The sequence below is a fragment of the Argopecten irradians genome, chromosome 3, assembly GCF_041381155.1.
Source record: "Argopecten irradians isolate NY chromosome 3, Ai_NY, whole genome shotgun sequence".
NCBI classification, from domain to species: Eukaryota; Metazoa; Mollusca; class Bivalvia; order Pectinida; family Pectinidae; genus Argopecten; species Argopecten irradians.
Genome location: NC_091136.1, coordinates 39,098,489 through 39,115,970, shown reverse-complemented (window position 1 = coordinate 39,115,970; position 17,482 = coordinate 39,098,489). Strand labels below are relative to the sequence as shown.

At 36.4% G+C, this 17,482-nt stretch overlaps 2 protein-coding genes across 2 annotated transcripts in view; one reads left to right on the top strand and one right to left on the bottom strand.

Annotated features, from left to right (window-relative positions):
- Positions 1 to 17,482, bottom strand: part of LOC138318526 (transcriptional repressor protein YY1-like) — a 34,282-nt gene that overhangs the window by 2,734 nt on the left and 14,066 nt on the right. The window lies entirely within an intron of this gene.
- LOC138320044 (polypeptide N-acetylgalactosaminyltransferase 13-like) lies at positions 3,599 to 7,958 on the top strand. Its single transcript, XM_069263134.1, has 3 exons — positions 3,599 to 3,806; positions 5,871 to 6,521; positions 6,722 to 7,958. The coding sequence occupies exons 1-3, from the start codon at positions 3,637 to 3,639 to the stop codon at positions 7,674 to 7,676; spliced, it is 1,776 nt and encodes a 591-aa protein (XP_069119235.1). The 5' UTR covers positions 3,599 to 3,636; the 3' UTR covers positions 7,677 to 7,958.

Below are 17,482 nucleotides of genomic sequence, written 5' to 3'. Positions count from 1 at the left end.
AATCCAGTTCCTGCTGTGGTCAGTTTACGTCCTGCTTCCCTCGCTTACGAACCTCCATAGATGGGGCTTGACTGAGACTCCAGACTGTCCATTGTGCAACCGACCAGGGAACCTTGCGCTTGTACTATCAGGATGCAATGTCGCCCTTACGCAAGGACGCTACAGATGGCGCCATGACAAGGTGCTAAGAGAACTGGCTGACATCCTGGAGAGGGAGAGGACTAAAAAGCGGAAGCCTGCGAAGGGTTGTACATTCATCAACTTTATACGAGGCGCGGAGGGAGGACACACTTCTACAACTGTTCACCAGAGGGAATCCTTGACGGCGCACAGAACTGGGAGACGAGGGTCGATCTATCCAGGAGACTGGTATTCCCCGACATCATCCAGACCAATCTGCGTCCAGATATCCTCGTATGGTCACAGCAGGGAAAGAAGATGGTCATGGTGGAATTGACAGTTCCGTGGGAAGAAAGATATGAGGAGGCATTTGAGCGAAAGAAGGGGAAGTATGAAGAATTGGCAGGAGACATCAGGGCCTTCCCAGTGGATATCGGATGCAGAGGATTTCCTGTACATTCAAAATGGAGAATGTTTGCAGCACTGGGTGTGAAGGGAAGAGACAGGAAAGCATCAGTGGACCGACTGTCAAGAACAGCAGAGAAATCGTCCAGCTGGCTGTGGTGGAAACAACAAGAAATGATCTGGAATCTATCCACAGACGGGCAGTGATTTGGCCAATAACTGTCGACTCGCCATCTTAAGAACGTTCCATGTTACGAGACAAATACACCACATCCAAAAATGACTTGATTATCTATTTTAGGAAGCTAAAGTTAAATTATTCGGCATCTATCACGTATCGGTGTTGTTTTAACCACCCAGGTCATATTAAATAGGTATCATTTTTACATGTACGTGTATCATCAAACGAATGGTTGACATGATATTGTTGATGTAAAAAAGTTAATAAACCTTATCTATTCATTTGTTACACTAACCCATTGTTTGGTCACCGACTAATGAACTTTAAGCGTGAGAATCCTTAATTAACCGATAGTCATTATATATGGCTAATCAAGGTGGTAATATTTGATAGCCAATTATCGATTTGCACCAGTGACCACATGTTTTTATGTTTGTATTCCAGATATGATATTAGAGGCTCTTAGCCTGAGTCCGTTATCTCCCATTATTTCTATCAAACCTCGAAGAAGGGAAATTTATGTATCATAAGTTTAGAGTTTCGAAAATGAAAATGTCAAAGTATTAGTTATTCTTCAGTGAATATTAAAAAGCATTCATGAATTTGCATTTCAAAAAATGTGAAATAAAAAATTCTGACAGTCAATCAATTTATCTTTAAAGACGCAAAACCCACACTGTCGACGATCAAGCAATGATATGAAAGGAACAGTGATGTTCAAATTTTGGTCACCTTTACCAAGTGATCTCAATTTCAATTTTAATTTCTTTATTTCCAAATGATCTAGACATCTCAACAAAACAATAGATAATGTAGTATAATCGTTTTTTTTTTCGTTTTTTTTTCATTGACAATTCTAAACGGAAAGTAATTATAGGAATAAGTTCTATTTTTCCGCATCAGCAATGTGAATTTTTATAAAACCGATTCAACAATTAAACAAATCTATCCTTACTACAAGCTATACTTTAGCTACTGTTGTAGCGCAAAAGATAGAAGTTTGATTTCTTTCATACCTACACGTGTAATACTGGCTGGTCTAGGGCAATACACTCATGTCGCCTGAGGCTGTATTGCATGGCTACCCATGCAATAAAGCCTCGTGACGTCACGGCGTCAACAAAATCTCTATTTCCTCGGTAAACTTTTAACATTTTTTTCACAAAATTGACTGGTTTTACTATAAAAGATGCAAGCAACGGAATTTGTGTTAAAAATATCACGTAATTTTTCATGTATGGAAATTGACTTCCAGTCGTGGATTTCTTCGAATTTATTTCAAAATGGCGGGATATTATAGTTGTAAAATTGCAGTAAAACGTCGTGGTATGAAAGAAAAATACTCTTTCATAAGTGGATATGAAGGATAGGGATATTCTACCCTCGGGATCACAAAATGTTGCAAAACCCTCGGCAAGCCTCGGGTTTTACTACATTTTGTGACCCTCGGGTAGAATATCACTATCCTTCATATCCACATATGAAAGAGTCTTATAATCTTTACCGCTACAACAGTAGCTTTCCCTATTATTAACCGACTTGCTGGTGTTTTCATACAAATCTGAATTCAAAAGCATTTCCCTTTACCTGCATCCTGTTGATGGTGTTTTATCTTTTAATCATTAAATATTCTATTGAGCTCAAATATCAAATGTATGTTTTTACAACATGAAATTCGTGCCTTGAAACACTTACCTGAAGGATTACAAGCTAAGTCTGTAACAAAGCTGTACTATTTCAATTCCATGAAAGTACCAACAATTCATCGCCAACCTGCAATATCATAGGGCTTGTTTCTATCTTCAGGATCAACATCACAGCTGAGAAGGAGAAATTAAGAACGCATGAGAATTCCATGCAAATTATAAACTATATTTACTTTAACATAGGAAGTTATATTTGTACAGAGCTGTATACGTTTTGTGATTTCGTTGGCGACTCCGCTTCTCCTTCGCGATTATAACTAGGCCCTCGTGAGTTAACCTAGAATTGTCGTCTTCTTATTATTATAAAACACGTTGACTTTAATAAATGTAGTTTTAAAAAGTTGCCTTCCTATTATAAGCAAAAGCAATATTTCTTTGTGCTGATTTTTCTCATTCATGTGTACGTGAAGGCTTTTTCGCGCATGAAGTTTACATCTGCCACATATTGGCTACGGTCAGAAGCTAGCTCCTACATTTTGTACGTGTGCGTTTTAGAACAAAGCGAGATAACTCCGGGATCCTTCTATATATAATCGTAATATTTCCCCCAGAAAACTTGTGTAAGAATGCACCATATAATGTTGATTTTTACAACTTTAAATCTTGTTCATGTCCTAAATTGACACCAGTGATTAAGGGAATCGGTTTCTATCAAGTTATAGTAAAAAGGGACACAAGTCACACCATAAAACATGGCAAGACGGCGTTTTTCTCCGTATAAAGATGAAAGTATTGTCGTTTTCAGTAATCATGATACTGGCAAACTGTCCAACAAACAAGAGGCCCGAATGGTCTGTATCATGCACTTTACATGATAACGGTAAATATTATAACGATATAATATCGCTAAAAGCCACAGGGACCTGGCACGAACATTTTTAACCAACTGTTTACATATATATATATATATATATATGTTTATATATATATACTGTCGGTTAAAATTTTCGTGCCAGGTCCCTGTGCTAAAAGCTGTCTTATTCAAAAGGAAATTCAGGGAACGATTTTTGACACAATATTTAGTGTAGCCAATCAAAATTACTTGAAATACTATTTTCGAAACGTTGACATGCATAATTTACTAACTCTAAACATATGACTGCTATAAGCCTTGATTACGACATTTTCCTGATATTGAGGTGAACTAAGTTCATAAAAGCATCAAACGACAATCAAGGACCTGTGTTTGTTCACGTGCGTACAGCAGATCACGTGACACAGAAAATGGCGAGGTCGGTGCGAGCGACAGGAAGGTTTCGGAAACTGTTGTCCATCCTGCTCCTGTTCATCCTCGGACAGACCTGGATCATCCTCATGTCCCTTCCTCAATCGTTTCGGCAGCTGGAAATAGAACAAACAGCATTGATACAGAAACGTCGTCAGGCTGAAAACAGGTAGGTCCTAAAGTCACCAGAGTTCGGCATTACAGCTATGCCTACCGAAGTAACCAGAGTTCGGCATTTATTGTGCGTGTTATTTATTTATTGAAATAATGGATATATTAATCATAAGGCACCTGCATAAGTGTAGTTATCACGAATATGGGATGGTTTTATATTACTAGATGTGAAACAAATTGTCCTCGGTACAAAAATATTGGATCTGGAGTTCGGCAAATCTGTTTAGTAGCAATGTATTTCACACGGGCTTGATAGCGTATGTACAATATAGTCCTATCAAATACTAATCTTTTACATTTCACCTTTCAGTTTTCAGATAAATAGATTCAAATTCCTATCATACAAGTAGGGCGAATTTTAATGATCGTAAAATGCGACTAAATAGGATCTTATCTCTTCTTCTTAGCTAACTTTGTTCTTAACGTCTCCCTTGACACCACCTAACTTTTGGCCTTCTGTTGAGCGCTCGCCCCTGTGAGGAAGGCTCTGGGCTCTGTCCCTTGGCCGAGATACACCAAAGTCTATAAAAACGGTAGTTTCTGCTCCTCCTTACAGGCCTTAGCGCTCAGCGTACAGAGAGAAGGACGACTGGTTCGCCCGTTGTCAGTATAATGTGACCTGGTGGGGTGTGTTGCTTGGTGTTTTTGGTAGCAAGCTCTTTTGACAGTGATATAGCATCATAAAAAGGGCAACGGTTCCACTATACAAAAAGACACAACACGAATATACCTCAGTCTGTGCAGCACATACATATACACACTACACACCACATGAGAGGCCGTCCTTAAAATGACCAGGACTGTTAATAGGATATTAAATAATTAATCAAACAAAAATATTCCAATTCAATATAATTCATAGTAGCCAATACATAAATAAGATTGATGATTTTTAACATGTTGAGCACACCCTGGCATATTGGTTAAGTCCTGCATTTTGTAACAGATACCCATTTCACAAATCCATTTGGATAACTTATTTAAAAGATCCCCCGTCCTATGCGGTTATGCAAATTTTGTGATGAAACCCACTTCATTTTTAAGTGTACCGTTAACTCTACAATGAGAACAATTTTCTTTAATAGTCATAAAGATGTAATTAACCACCATCTAACAGATTTTGAAAATTTGATACGACTCTTGTCTTCTAACGATCTAAAACTTCTGCAGGATTTAGGCCTCTTTGTTAAAAAGTCATTTGAACTGAGGAAAGCTGGCTTGATAAATGTTTAAGTTGTTGTTTTGATCTACTGTGTGTTATGTACATGTATGTTTTGCTATCGATCCCCTTTTGTATGAATGTAAGGAAGCAATAAAGTTGAATTGAATTTAATTGAATTTATAACTAAAATGGGCAAACGTTACTCAAATGTTATGCCCAACTATTTTTACACAGGGACATTAGAATTAGTACAGTATACATTTATTCTTTCCTTTTATGTTCGGACGTTTCAACAACGGTATTTTACACATCACTTTTCAATAACACATTATAATTCATTTTTTGCTTGTTACGCGCATTTTCATTGGCTTAAAAATTTACTTTATCAGCCCTTAAAGGAAAAATGGCGTTGCCGTTTGTAACGATGCTTCTGATTGGCTGATATAACGGCGTAATGATTTCATAGACAAAAGACTCCCGAAATGAATTTTGAATGTTGAAGAGATTATCTTTAGACAATTGAATTATCAGGATTAATTTGAATAGATTTTTTATGTTATGGAGATATAACACAAAAATCTGAGTGTAATCGCATCATAAACCGCTTCGTGGTTTATATAGAGTACACTCAGATTTTTGTGTTATATCTCCATAACATAAAAAATCTATTCAAGTTAATCCTTAAATATAAATGTACTCCGAAATCAGAGTTCTATCATTGTAATGGAATAATCACGGAAACGAGTGACGCAGTAATCCTTTTATGCTACCACAAAATCATCTGACAATAATCTATATATAATGTCGCCCATATCCCTAAGTAATATATTCCATGTTTTAGAAGTGTGAGTGTGTGATGACATCATTTGTAACACCAAATCTATGATTATGTTTCAGACTAAATGCCATTGTCGACACGAAATATACGATAAAACTGGACCAAACCCTACAAGCTATTCTGGCCCGTCACCCGAAGAAGGAAATTACCAAAGACTTCAATTACAACATATCGGCTTCAGACACTATTTCTGTCCGACGTCCTGTTCCGGACACTCGATACCCGGGATGCCTAAATATCACGTATCCCATGGAAACCCTACTCACAGTGTCTGTCGTGGTGATATTCCATAACGAGGCTCTGTCCACCCTCCTCCGGACTGTCCACAGTGTCATAGACAGGTCCCCCACGGACGTCCTCAAGGAGGTCATCCTCGTAGACGATGCCAGTACAATGGCGTATCTTTGGGATGACCTCGACATGTACTTGTCTTTGGTCCCCAAGGCCAGGGTGATACGAAACCGCCAGAGGGCGGGACTAGTCCGGTCCAGGATGACTGGGGCCCGAAATGCATCTGGTGACGTCTTGGTCTTCTTTGATGCCCATATGGAGTGTAACACGCACTGGCTGGAGCCACTGTTGCATATGCTCCAAACCGAACCTACAGCCATCTTACAACCTTTGGTTGACATCATCGCCGCCAAAACTATGGACTATTACTCCTTCAATAGAGGCCCAAGGTTCCGGGGCGGTTTTGGCTGGGATCTAAGGTAAGCACCCTTCCCTAAATCATGTCGACTTTAGACTTAGGTCAGATATCAAGACAAGAATACTCTTTTTTGTGCAAATTAAGAAACTATGTGACGTTGAGAAACATTGTACGCGAAGGTAAATATGGTAAGCTAATAATGTGTCCTTATTATAAGCATGTTCTCCCAGTTTACAGTAATAAAGTCATTGTCTTTTTCAGGTATGCTTGGTTTATGGTACCGGAGTATCTTGAATTGGCCGTAACCTCAAAGTCTGCTCCATTTATCACTCCAGTACTGGTGGGAAACGCCATCATTGTCCGACGGGATCACTTCTTTAAGATCGGTGGCTTTGACGAAGGACTGGACATTTGGGGAGGAGAACACTTTGACCTTTCCTTCAAAAACTGGATGTGTGCCGGGAGAGTGTTAACCGTTCCCTGTTCCAAAGTTGGACATCTTTTTAAAGAGGGACAAAGCTACAGTTTTAACGGAGACCGGCAATTGATCATCAAGAAGAACCTAGCGAGAGTAGCTGAGATATGGATGGACGAGTATAAAGAGTTATTTTACAGAGTTAATCGTGCGAGGCACGGAAACTTCCCAAAGCTGGACCAAAAATCTCTGAAAATCCAAAAGGACTTTATAAAGTCTTTGAATTGTAAGCCTTTCCGTTGGTACCTTCGTAGCGTACTTCCGGAACAGAAAGTGCCCCCTGTCGACGCTGCTTTCTACGGGGAGGTAACCAATGCGAAAACATCTGCGTGTCTCACTGTTTTAGATGACCAGTTCATAGGCATCACCTTCGAGTGTTTTAAGTATAGAATATTGCCATTCAATTCGTTTACATTGACAGTGAACGGCGAATTCAAATACAATGATTTGTGTGTGTTTGTGGATGGTCATTCCCTGTTTCTAAGGGTAGGCCCGTGTGGTGGAGCCCGTAAAGTGATCCCGGGAAGGTGGTTATTCCCGACCGAACACCCAGATTCCTTAACAGGAACCCTCATGTTCGAAATAAATGGTGGTTCTGAGATGTTGTGTGTCCGACATGTAACGGGAATCGTCCAAAACATTCACTTCCGGGAACAAATGGCGCAGGCCATCAAGTGTAACTACAGTGCTAACTTCTCGGCATCTTATCAAAATTGGTATTTCATGTATAAACTTGTTTAAAATATTATGAATGTTATAAAAGATTGGTGACATTAAATTGCAAGTCTGCCTCGTTTTTATGAACATAGCGACCCACATTAATAATATTCTAGGGGTTATTATCACTGACTTTATCACTGACTTTATAACGAGTGATGGTCACCCTTGGAATATCGAGGGTGGGTGGCCCAAACATTATTTTTGGTTATTTTGGCTTTAGCAGCTATGTGATGAATACCTTACTAATACATGACATTGTAAAAGATATCAGAAGTAAGTGATATGAATAAAATACAAGCATTGATAAAATTTCTTCTGTTATTATTTACTAGGTTAAGATAGTCTGTTAGATATATGTGAGAAGTACAGACACAGTATCTATAGTTGAAGTACTTATACGTGCATAAAACACTTATTTATATTATATATATCTATTGATGATATAGCTATCGATGATATTTGTTTATATGTATTCAAAAACAGATATCATAACTGTAGATTTTCATCAAAAAGTGTATAATTGATGGTAGTAATACTTAAGAGCATTACCGCCATCAATTATACACTTAATTTCTTCACTTTTTATTTAAGATAAGAGAGTCTGTTATATATATGCGAGAAGTACAGACACAGTATATACTGCATATATTATAAATACATTTATTTATCCGGTGGTAATTATTTATATGTATTCAAAAACAGATATCATACCAGTAGTTTTATGTATATGAGTGTATAATTAATGGCGGTAATGTTATTCCGTATAGTAATGCTCTTCCGTATTCAAATGATGTGTATCGTTCATGCTTTGTTCGCGGTGGAGCATCTTAAGTATCCATGGTATCTAAATCTATTCAGCCTTTAGAACTTTATCAAATAATAGTTGTGGAATTAAAAAAGATAAGATTAATTAAAAGATAAAATTCCATAAACGTTTCGAAGAGTTATTGTATTCAATTGAATAAAGTATCTACTGAAAGGACAAAATGCCAACTTTCTCGTGCAGTCTTTAGCTGTATATACAGTTATAGTTTGCAGTAAATTTCAAAAAGAGGACGTTAATTTTCGAACTTTATGATAAAAGACATGTTCATTATACACATGAAGAACGAAGAGCCACCAAACTAGTAAAAAGGCTTTTCAACTTAATAAAGGAATTGACATATCTATTGATAGAGGTCGAAGCATGCTGTCCAAACCATGGCATTTGCAGACTAAAAAAATAATCTGACAGCATGTCTTGGTTATATATTACTTCAGACTATACTACTAAGAACATAATAAAATATTCATTAATACAAAAATGCGTGCGCCTGTGGTGGAGAATGATTGCACAACAAAAGGGCACAATAAAATATTACCGAAACCTCGTACGAGACTTATCATTCAGAAACATTCATTTGCAATAAGACTGATCAACGACTGGAACTCCTAACCAAAGTCCCTTAATTATCAGCGCATATTGGAAGACTGACATTAGTTTTACTCTAGCTGCTATTTAAGACATTACTAGAAAACAAAGGACATGTAGTGTATACGAACTGATCATCAAACTTTATTTCCTCCAGGTGGGGATACAATATAAATCGACATAAAAAGGGGGAAACAAAGGGAACAGATCAATCAGTATAAATTAAAGAGTACTAGGTAAGTCATTACGTACTAACTCCAGCCGTTTCGCCTTAAAGGGTTCCAGCAAATGAAATGTCATTTTTGCTTATGATAGTGTTGAAGACACAAGGCCCAAGTGCAGCCATGATTTCCTGTGTGTAGAAAACTGTCACGGAGAGCTAGAGCAGAAGTGAACTATGGCGTCGTGGAAGGGCTGAATGTGCTCCTCATACATAGACGATCGGTCATTTGATTTTCATAAGCTTCAACATGCGCCATAACTCTCAAAGACATGATTTTATGATTGTAAATAGTACTTTTAAAACAATCTGGGTTACTATGTAATTAAGATAGCAAAATGGCCTTTTTATACTTATGAATTTAGGTAGCCATCAACTAACATGACCTTAAAGTGAATAGTCGGGCAAAGGAAACCAGTCTAAATGCGTTCTTTGGCCTTCCAAAAGTCATTGTATACCATAATGATGGTCAAGTTCTGCTTACGGTGTCCAGTTTTGACCATTGAAATTTTGGGGAAGCCCCGTGTAAATTTAGCACAGTTCTAAATATAAATTCGCCAAACTCTTTGAAAACGAGGCTGCGTGGAAATGTCAACATGGACATGTGTTTCTCAGTCGTGTCGGTTTCGTTTCGTGTGATAAACCACTAATGCGGTATGTAAATTGTTGTTTTGAGATGATACATTTGATGCAAATGAAGTATTCTTACATTAATGACAATGCTTTGTTATCATTTTTCGATAAAAGCATCTTTATACATGGAAATCGACACCTATATTCGGCCGATGCAGAGATGGGGCCCCGGCAAGGGGCAATTATTGCAGCATCGCATTCGTCGTATTTTACATCAACCGAATCATGAAGGTTAAATACAAATAATCGTAACATAATTTCTCATTTAAAACCACACGAAAACGTTCCACAACGTCCATGCATGTAGCTGTCAAAGATGTGAAAATAAATTAGCTCATACATAGATATTTTACAAGTACAATATATGTGTTAAATTATTCGTGTAGTTTTTTGCAGAGATTTAATTAAATTATCTATGTCTCTGTTTTTTTTTGTAAACAATATTTGAGTTCTGGAGAGAGATGACATGAATGTCCAGCTGGAAGGAAACAAATTTTTATGATGTATATGTATTGTACAATGTGTATATGTAAACGTACATTCCATGTAGCTGCTATAGAATTACAACTAGGAAATTCTCTCAAACATTGATAATATTTAATTCTTCACATTCATGTAGGCCTATGCTGTGAGAATTAACACATCATATATATTTCCAGAAAACATATAGGCCTACATGTATGTTACTTTCCTTTTCTGTTGTTTCCAGTTCTTTTTTGTGCTCTGGAGAAAAAGATGATTGAGTTGGAAGAAAAGTAATTAATTAAGAGAAATGTGTATCATACAATGACACACTAGGAGATAGTAAAGTCTGAAATTACTACGTTTTATCTGAATTATTCAGACTTTCCTTGTGGAATCAGACTAGTTTTATTATATTCAGACAAATTCTGAAGATTCAGACACGTTTTTTTAAATTCAGATAAGTCGCCTAAAATTCAGACAAATGTAATCTAAAATTCAGACAAATGTCATCTAAAATTCAGAGTTGTCGCTGAAGATATTGGCTCCCTGCCAGCAGTCACCGTCGATTAGGTACTGGCCCCCTGCCAGGGTCGGTCACGGCTGAGCGCACGGCTTACCTGTGTTTCAGCTAGCCAGAACTGGCCAAGTGCCAGGTCCCAGCATGAGCTACCGGTTACCGAGACATCAATCTGTCATGGTAGTATGTCAGGTGAATGGAGTGAAGCTTGTTAAATTAATCTCAAATTAAATCATTCTGAAACAGATATGTTGTCTTGCTATTGTTTTTTTTTTTCCATTACAATTGCAAAATTCCAGTGTGACCTACCGGTTGCAGGGTATAAGTAATGGTACTGTATTTAATCAGGTAAGAGAAGTGAAGTTTTTGTAACTTAATCTGAATAAAATTCATTCCGAAAACTGAAGCATTGTCTTGTTGTTGTTGTTTGTAAATAAATAAAACTGCCAAATCCCAGTGTGAACTACCGATATCCGGGGCATAAATCATGGAAATATATCAGGTAAAAGGAGTGAAGTTTTTGTAAAAGGATCTGAATAAAATTCATTCCGTAATTAAACAGAAGTATTGTCTTGTTGTTGTTTGTAACTAAATAAAACTGTCAAATCCCAGCTTGAACTACCGATTGCCGGGGTATAACTAATGGTAGTATATCAGGTAAGAGAAGTGAAGTTTTTGTAAACGGATCTGAATAAAATTCTTTCCGGAATTAAACGGATGTATTGTGTTGTTGTTTGTAAATAAACTGCCAAATCCCAGCGTGAACTACCGATTGCCGGGGTATAATTAATGGTAGTATATCAGGTAAGAGAAGTGAAGTTTTTGTGAAAGGATCTGAATAAAATTCATTCCGTATTTAAACAGAAGTATTGTCTTGCTGTTGTTTGTAACTAAATAAAAATGCCAAATCCCAGCGTGAACTACCGATTGTCGGGATATAAGAAATGGTAGTATATCAGGTAAGAGAAGTGAAGTTTTTGGAAAAGAATCTGAATAAAATTAATTCCGGAATGTAATATAAAAATTGTCTTGTTGTTGTTTGTAACTAAACAAAACTGTCAAATCCCAGCGTGAACTACCGATTGCCGGGGTATAATTAATGGTAGTATATCAGGTAAGAGAAGTGAAGTTTTTGTGAAAGGATCTGAATAAAATTCATTCCGTATTTAAACAGAAGTATTGTCTTGTTGTTGTTTGTAACTAAATAAAACTGCCAAATCCCAGCGTGAACTACCGATATCCGGGGCATAAATCATGGAAATATATCAGGTAAGAGAAGTGAAGTTTTTGGAAAAGAATCTGAATAAAATTAATTCCGGAATGTAATATAAAATTGTCTTGTTGTTGTTTGTAACTAAACAAAACTGTCAAATCCCAGCGTGAACTACCGATTGCCGGGGTATAATTAATGGTAGTATATCAGGTAAGAGAAGTGAAGTTTTTGTAAACGGATCTGAATAAAATTCTTTCCGGAATTAAACGGATGTATTGTGTTGTTGTTTGTAAATAAACTGCCAAATCCCAGCGTGAACTACCGATTGCCGGGGTATAATTAATGGTAGTATATCAGGTAAGAGAAGTGAAGTTTTTGTGAAAGGATCTGAATAAAATTCATTCCGTATTTAAACAGAAGTATTGTCTTGCTGTTGTTTGTAACTAAATAAAAATGCCAAATCCCAGCTTGAACTACCGATTGTCGGGATATAAGAAATGGTAGTATATCAGGTAAGAGAAAAGAAGTTTTTGTGAAAGGATCTGAATAAAATTCATTCCGTATTTAAACAGAAGTATTGTCTTGTTGTTGGTAACTAAATAAAAATGCCAAATCCCAGCGTGAACTACTGATTGTCGGGTTATAAGAAATGGTAGTATATCGGGTAAAAGGAGTGAAGTTTTTGTAAAAGGATTTGAATAAAATTCATTCCGTAATTAAACTGAAGTATTGTCTTGTTGTTGTTGTTTGTAACTAAATAAAAATGCCAAATCCCAGCGAGAACTACCGATTGCCGGGGTGTAATTAATGGTAGTATGTCAGGTAAGAGAAGTGAAGTTATTGTAAAAGAATCAGATTAAAATTCATTCCGGAATTAAAGTATTGTCTTGTTGTTGTTAGTAACTAAACAAAACTGTCAAATCCCAGCGTGAACTACCGATTATCGGGGTATAATTAATGGTAGTATATCAGGTAAGAGAAAAGAAGTTTTTGTGAAAGAATCTGAATAAAATTAATTCCGGAATTAAACAGAAGTATTGCCTTGTTGTTGTTTGTAACTAAATAAAACTGCCAAATCCCAGCGTGAACTACCGATTGCAGGGTATATAAGTAATGGTAATGTATCAGACCTTATTACTGTTCAGATATAGACTTGCTGATCATAGATGTGATAAAAGTGAACATCTGATGGTCCGTGCAAGATTTAGACTATTAGGGTTGATGCATGTCGATCATCATAGAATCATGATGCAGAGTACGTGTTTAAGCATTTTAGCTTCACCTTGTTAAATGAATTCAATATCTGTATACAATACCTGTGACCACCTTGTACCCCCTGCAGAGAGGTGTCCGACTGGTATACACACGTGCCAGGCGACAGGCTTTACCTGACAAAACACAGCGAGTGTTCACAGTCCTCGTGGAGCCTGCGTTATAAAATGAAGTATTACGCCTGCAAAATGCTAACTAACTTTTCAGTACGATAGACCAAATACTAAAAAAAGACAACATGGATTGTACAGGAATATACCTGGTAATAGAGTTTAGAACTTGACTGCGTTTTTATTCCATTCCAAAAGATTTTATTGTCAACAACAAAAGTATTATATTTATTCATACAAGATGGTATATACACTGGGTTGGACATTAGGCTAAGCCTATATTTGTCTTCATTTTTGCTGAGTTATGACGACCCTTCATGCTTATGCAAGTGTATGTTATGTTTCGTCTGATATAACTTTCTACAATACAAACATTTTGATATTACTTTCTACAATACAAGCATTTTGATATTACTTTCTACAATACAAGAATTTTTAAGATATATTTATAATATGAATCTGCTATAAAATGCTTCTCTTCCGAGATTGGGAGGAATTTTCAGTCGATAAAGCGCCGTTTCAAACCAGACCTACAACGAAGACAAAGCCTGCAGATACCTTTAGCAGATAATTCATTGGATACTCAGTATGTGTGATGTTTTTCTAATATACACAACCTGTCACACCTACCGGTCTGAGGTAATCGGTACATATTTAGGGTTAGGGTTTGATTGATTGATTGATCATATTTAGGGTGAGATGTGATCTAATTATTACTCAGGAGAGGGGTAATTACCGTTGGTAACAATGACAACCTGCAATAGAATGTAAAGGTAATTATATAATTATGGTGATCCGTGTGACCTGACAGAGAAAGCAGTCTATATACACACAGAATATTGTTTCAAAAGTAATCTTACATCGCCGACTATATAAAAAATCAATCAACCCTCCATTCGTCTTGTATTTATCTTGCCACATTCTCCTCTTTTTTGACTAGGTCAATGTTAATAATGACCAATTGAATTGCGTTATATACAATAATATAAATAACCGTTGTAATCTATTCTTCTATCCATCAGTAGTCATTTTGGCCCCGGCGTCATCGCTATACCACGGGACCTCTACACTCTGGAAATAAAAAGAAAACAATAGATGTAAACAAACATGTAGACGAACACGTTGGGTAGTGTTATTTCGGACTGAAGAAGGCCCTATAGTGCCAGAATATATATTCCATAGAAATGATTTTGATTTTACTTTGAATTTATTTTGGCCTTTTATTTCGGATTATTAATATACTAGCTTTATACCGTTTTTCCTCATTATGAAAAAAGAAAACAAAATAATATGAAATGTAAAATTAACATGACTGGTTAATTTCTTATCGTAAAGCCAGCAATACATTATGTATTCTGTTAAGTATCCAACGATAAAGCAGCTTGGTAAAATCACATAGTATTTTCTTATCATATTCGTAAAAATTACGGTTATATTACAAATAGTAAAGTTATGTTACGAGTTGTAAAGTAAATTACGACTTTTTCTCAAGCCTGGCCCGGAGGCTATATTCTTCACCGGGAGGTGTGAAGACTCCTGCTGTGCGACCATGCCTCGCTGGCACAGCTACTTTACCTGTGTCCGGCCGGCTAACTGGTCGGTCAACGTCCCAATATTCTTACTGTGGGCATTTCTTGTTTATTTGTTTATTCAATCAAAAAGCATTTTTTCAGAAATATCGAGAAGTTCAAGTCGCATAATATATATTTTCGTCTTCATGTCCAGCAAGTTTTCGTTTCAACAAACTTAACGTAAATATGATTGATTTTCAGTAAAACGTTCATATGTTTCATTTAAAATATTAATTTCAACACAAGACGATACATACATCATGAGAATATAGTACCAAACAGGTAGCGAGTTGTCCTAATTTAAAAAAAAAAGTGTGTATAACCAGACACATACATTATTTATTTTATCTACGTCTCTGTTATATTATGTCTACGTCTCTGGAATAACTCACGGGGAAAATCACAACCATTGTAAACTAAATCACAACCAGTGTTAACTAAGCAAAGTACCTTGCCGCGGGCAAAACGTTACGAAGACAATGAGGGATCACACATACTGATAGCAGGGAAAGCCCACCTGTGGTTTGATTGACAGCCACAGGTACGCTAATTAGTAATTGATCCATGTCACTGCAACTCACAGGTAAGTGCCCGAGCAATTTTATTCTGATTCTTTTGCAAAAACCTCTTTTCTCTTACCTGATATACTACCATTAATTATACCCCGGCAAACGGTAGTTCACGCTGGGATTTGGCAGTTTTACTTATTTACAAACAACAACAAGACAATACTTCAGTTTAATTTCGAAATGAATTTTATTCAGATTCTTTTACAAAAACTTCACTTCTCTTACATGATATACTACTATTTCTTATACCCCGGTAATCGGTAGTTCACGCATGGATTTGGCAGTTTTATTTAGTTACAAACAACAACAACAAGACAATACTTCAGTTTAATTACGGAATGAATTTTATTCAAATCCTTTTACAAAAACTTCACCCCTTTTACCCGATATACTACCATTTCTTATAACCCGACAATCAGTAGTTCACGCTGGGATTTGGCATTTTTATTTAGTTACCAACAACAAGACAATACTTCTGTTTAAATACGGAATGAATATTATTCAGATCCTTTCACAAAAACTTCTTTTCTCTTTCCTGATATACTACCATTAATTATACCCCGGCAATCGGTAGTTCACGCTGGGATTTGGCAGTTTTACTTATTTACAAACAACAACAACACAATACTTCTGTTTAATTCCGGAAAGAATTTTATTCAGATCCTTTTACAAAAACTTCACTTCTCTTACCTGATATACTACCATTTCTTATACCCCGACAATCGGTAGTTCACGCTGGGATTTGGCAGTTTTATTTAGTTACAAACAACAACAAGACAATACTTCTGTTTAAATACGGAATGAATTTTATTCAGATCCTTTCACAAAAACTTCACTTCTCTTACCTGATATACTACCATTAATTATACCCCGGCAATCGGTAGTTCACGCTGGGATTTGGCAGTTTTATTTAGTTACCAACAACAAGACAATACTTCTGTTTAAATACGGAATGAATTTTATTCAGATCCTTTCACAAAAACTTCACTTCTCTTACCTGATATACTACCATTAATTATACCCCGGCAATCGGTAGTTCACGCTGGGAATTGACAGTTTTGTTTAGTTACAAACAACAACAAGACAATACTTCTGTTTAATTACGGAAAGAATTTTATTCAGATCCTTTTACAAAAACTTCACTTCTCTTACCTGATATATACTACCATTTCTTATACCCCGACAATCGGTAGTTCACGCTGGGATTTGGCAGTTTTATTTAGTTACCAACAACAAGACAATACTTCTGTTTAAATACGGAATGAATTTTATTCAGATCCTTTCACAAAAACTTCACTTCTCTTACCTGATATACTACCATTAATTATACCCCGGCAATCGGTAGTTCACGCTGGGATTTGGCAGTTTATTTACAAACAACAACACAATACATCCGTTTAATTCCGGAAAGAATTTTATTCAGATCCGTTTACAAAAACTTCACTTCTCTTACCTGATATACTACCATTAATTATACCCCGGCAATCGGTAGTTCACGCTGGGATTTGACAGTTTTGTTTAGTTACAAACAACAACAAGACAATTTTTATATTACATTCCGGAATTAATTTTATTCAGATTCTTTTCCAAAAACTTCACTTCTCTTACCTGATATACTACCATTTCTTATATCCCGACAATCGGTAGTTCACGTTCGGATTTGGCATTTTTATTTAGTTACAAACAACAGCAAGACAATACTTCTGTTTAAATACGGAATGAATTTTATTCAGATCCTTTCACAAAAACTTCACTTCTCTTACCTGATATACTACCATTAATTATACCCCGGCAATCGGTAGTTCACGCTGGGATTTGGCAGTTTATTTACAAACAACAACACAAT